The sequence below is a fragment of the Geospiza fortis genome, unplaced genomic scaffold (genome assembly GCF_000277835.1).
Source record: "Geospiza fortis unplaced genomic scaffold, GeoFor_1.0 scaffold229, whole genome shotgun sequence".
NCBI lineage: Eukaryota > Metazoa > Chordata > Aves > Passeriformes > Thraupidae > Geospiza > Geospiza fortis.
In genome coordinates, this window is record NW_005054357.1 from 4,400,250 (window position 1) to 4,403,883 (window position 3,634).

The following is a 3,634-nucleotide window of genomic DNA, read 5'->3' on the forward strand; positions in this document are numbered from 1 at the left end:
TCCGCCGCCGCTGCCCAGGTGAGACCAAACTTCCCCTTCCCGCCCCCCGTTCTGCTTCGCTCGTGGTTAACGCTTTCTGGTTCTAAAAGTCTAATCCCTGAAAAAACTCCTCTTCAAGCTTTTTATTGTCATTGACTGTCACTACATAGCATCTGCTATAGAACCTGCAAATGGACCCCACCTCTTCTCCAGGTGAACACCCTAAGCTCTCCCAGAGAGAGCGAGCTTTAAGGTCCTTTCCAACCCTAAGCTGGCTCCAGAGGAGAGGGTCTCTAGCCCTGGGAGCAGCTCTGGGGCCTCCTCTGGACCCTCTCCAGCAGCTCCATGTTCTTCTGTGCTTCTGGCCCTGGGGCTGGAGCAGCTCTGCAGGTGGGGTCTCACCTGAGAAGGGCAGACAGGCTTAATCCCCTCTCCCCTGCTGCCCACAGGGGGAGTCAGCCCAGGGCATGGGGGGTTCTGGTCCCACCTCGCATGGCCAGGGCTGGTCCAGCTCTCACCCACTCCCAGGTCCCTGGGGAGAAATCCCTGAGTGGCTGAGATGCTGTAGAGAGGCAGTGCCATCCATGTTTATTTTCCCTGATGTAGCACTGCTGTGCTGTGTTTCTGCTGGACTCAGGGCTGTAACTGCTGTGCCTCTCTCCCCAGTGGATGGGAAGTGGTCCCCATGGAGCAGCTGGAGCTCCTGCAGCGTGTCCTGCGGGGGAGGCAGCAGGCAGAGGACGCGCCACTGCTCCGACCCAGCCCCGCAGTTCGGGGGACACAAGTGTGAGGGGAGTGACATACAAATGGATTTTTGCAACAGTGATCCTTGCCCAGGTGAGTGTTTTGGGTTGGGCTGTTCACCCACTCTCTGGGTTTGGTGGTTTTCTTTTGGGGAAAAAAAACTAAGAAGTTACTCTCCAACAAAAGTACTTTTCTAGCTTGACTGTCTGGTTTTAAATCCCTGAGGAAGATCAAATCTGACTTATTCTTGCAGTTCATGGCAACTGGGGCCCGTGGAGCAGCTGGGGAACTTGCAGTCGGACGTGCAACGGGGGCCAGACAAGGCGGTACCGGAGCTGTGACAACCCACGGCCGGCCAGCGGTGGCAGGGCCTGTGCTGGGGCTGACGTGCAGATCCAGAGGTGTAGCACAGACCTGTGCCCAGGTCAGTGCTCACAGCAGCAGTGGCAATGCAGCTTTCCCCGGGAGGCATCAGGGGATATTCCACATGACAAATGTAGGCCACCTGTGGAAGTGTCCCAGGCCAGGTTGGACTGGGCTTGGAGCATTCTGGGACAGTGGAAGGTGTCCCTGCCTGTGGTAGGGGGGGGACTGAATGAGCTTTAAAGTCCCTCCAACCCAAACCAGTCTGGGAATCTGTGTTTCTGATGGCAGGAGTGTTCACACCTGCCTGTTACAATGGTTTTGTTGTCCTTTGAGCTGTCCCTTTAGAACCTTGGTTCCTCCAGGAAGGAATTGACTTCAGCATAACTGATACAGCCTGAAGCATTTAAATTGAAAAATTGCTTTCTTTATTCTGCAGTGGATGGAAACTGGGGGCAGTGGCAATCATGGAGCCAGTGCTCTGCTTCCTGTGGAGGAGGAGAGCAGACCCGAGTGCGCCTGTGCAACAGCCCAGCCCCATTGAATCGTGGCCGTCCTTGCCCTGGGGACTCCTCCCAGATATCCAGGTGCAACACCCAAGCATGTCCTGGTGAGTATTTACAGCCTGCCTGCAGTGACAGTGTGCTGAAAGTCTGTGGCACTCCTGATTTCACTGGTGCTATCTCTCATCTTGGCCAGTTGACTGGGTAATTTAATTGTTTGGGCTTAAATCTGCCCTGCCCAGCTCAGTTCTCTCTTCCCCTAAAATACCCAACAACATTTATCACATGGGGTTGTGTTTTGCCTCTCCTCCATCCCCTGCACAGGTGGGCCTGCACGTGCCAAGGGCAGCATCATTGGCAATATCAATGATGTGGAATTTGGGATTGCTTTCCTGAACGCCACAGTAACGGACAGCCCGGATTCTGACACCAGAGTGATACAGGCAAAGATCACAAATGTCCCTCGGACCCTTGGTAGGCCTCTTTGATCAATTTTTTCTCTGAATACACCAATACCTATGGTCTTCTGGTTTAAATCTGAAGGGTTACACTATTCTAGATCTTCATATTTGGCTCCTGTGCATGTGGGTCTGTGATGAGATCAAAGCTCCCCGATTATCTGTGGTGTTTCCTTCAGGCCCAGCGATGAGAAAGCTCGTTTCCATACTCAGCCCGGTTTATTGGACAACTGCCAAAGAAATAGGGGAAGCAATGAATGGGTTTACACTCACTGATGCTGTCTTCAAGAGAGAAACTCAAGTGGAGTTTGCAACTGGTGAGTTGCCTGGGGTAGATCAGCTCTTTCTATGTCCAGTAAGCCAGATAGATGCTTCATTTCTTAAAAGACAGCAGAGGACCATTTGGGTCTTGTGCTTACACTAATATTTTCAGACTGGCTGTAGCCTTCTGAGTCTTTATTCCATCTTTTAGAGCTGTAGTTTGAAATGTGTCATGTTTTTTCTCATCGGCATGGTACACCTTATAAAATGTAAGTATAAATAACTGGTCAGGGGACTGCAGTTTTGATTCCATGTGGCTTTTGGGAGTCACTGCTGGGAATGTGTGCCAAATGAGTGTGCTGTTAAACTGCCAGGTGAGATCCTGCGCATGACACACGTCGCCCGGGGCCTGGACACGGACGGGGCCCTGCTGCTGGATGTTGTTGTGAGTGGCCACGTGCTGCAGCTCCAGTCGGTGGCTGATGTCAGTGTCAAGGTAAAGCTGCTTCAGGTACCACCCCTGCTCTCATGCATCTGAACTTCTTTCACTCAGAGGAAAGCAGGAAACACTGAATCCTGCAACCGCCTGTATTGTATGTGACTTCTTTTGTGCCTGGTTGAACTGATGAGGCTGATGTTGCCTTTGAAAGCAGAAAGTTCTCATGAGGAGGGTGGTGTTAGTCTCTCAAGAGTTTGAGGTGTTGGCAGGTAGTGTTGAGGAGGGTCTTCAGGGCAGTTATTGATGGCTGGCATGTTAGGGTTGCTTTGGGCAGAGCTAGAAAGGTGCATCTTTAACCTCTCTTAGTAATTAGTAACAGTATTTTACTGTATTAATCCCACCATGCAGTAAATATACCTGAAGTTGTTGATATTTTGTAAAACTGCAATATGTGGTATGTCCAATATTTATACCCTGTTTCAGTGACAGAATTTTTCTCCACCACTTGTTTATTTAGCACATTTGTCAGCATCTGAATAAAAACCAAATACTTTAACCTCAAAAGATTGTTATTGAGGAGTAAGATATTTTTTAGAAATCTTCTGCTCTGGCTTCCACCATGAGGATCCTCAGTACATCAGTCTGTATCTTTTTTTAAAGTAACAGACCAGGCAGTGTTAGGATTCAACAGTTAAAATAAGAGTGAAAAGGACCTGTGTGTGTGCAATACCCTTTGTTCACTGGTTAAAACGAGCCCCTTTGTCCAGCACATCTCCCAGCTCTGAAGCACAGGCCCAGGTGGTGCTGGTGTGGGAGCAGCTGAAGGCCAGGGTTGTGTTGCAGGATTACACAGAGGATTACATCCAGACGGGCCCTGGGCAGCTGCA

The 3,634-nt window shown here is 50.4% G+C and overlaps 1 protein-coding gene across 1 annotated transcript in view; it reads left to right on the top strand.

Annotated features, from left to right (window-relative positions):
- The window catches only part of HMCN1 (hemicentin 1), a gene marked incomplete at its 5' end in the record, with an annotated part of 164,443 nt that overhangs the window by 148,312 nt on the left and 12,497 nt on the right, over nt 1–3,634 (top strand). Inside the window, 7 exons of the mRNA XM_031059162.1 lie at nt 646–816; nt 977–1,147; nt 1,526–1,696; nt 1,914–2,063; nt 2,227–2,364; nt 2,683–2,804; nt 3,591–3,631. Of these exons, the coding sequence (XP_030915022.1) occupies nt 646–816; nt 977–1,147; nt 1,526–1,696; nt 1,914–2,063; nt 2,227–2,364; nt 2,683–2,804; nt 3,591–3,631 (964 nt within the window). The remainder of the gene's footprint in view (nt 1–645; nt 817–976; nt 1,148–1,525; nt 1,697–1,913; nt 2,064–2,226; nt 2,365–2,682; nt 2,805–3,590; nt 3,632–3,634) is intronic.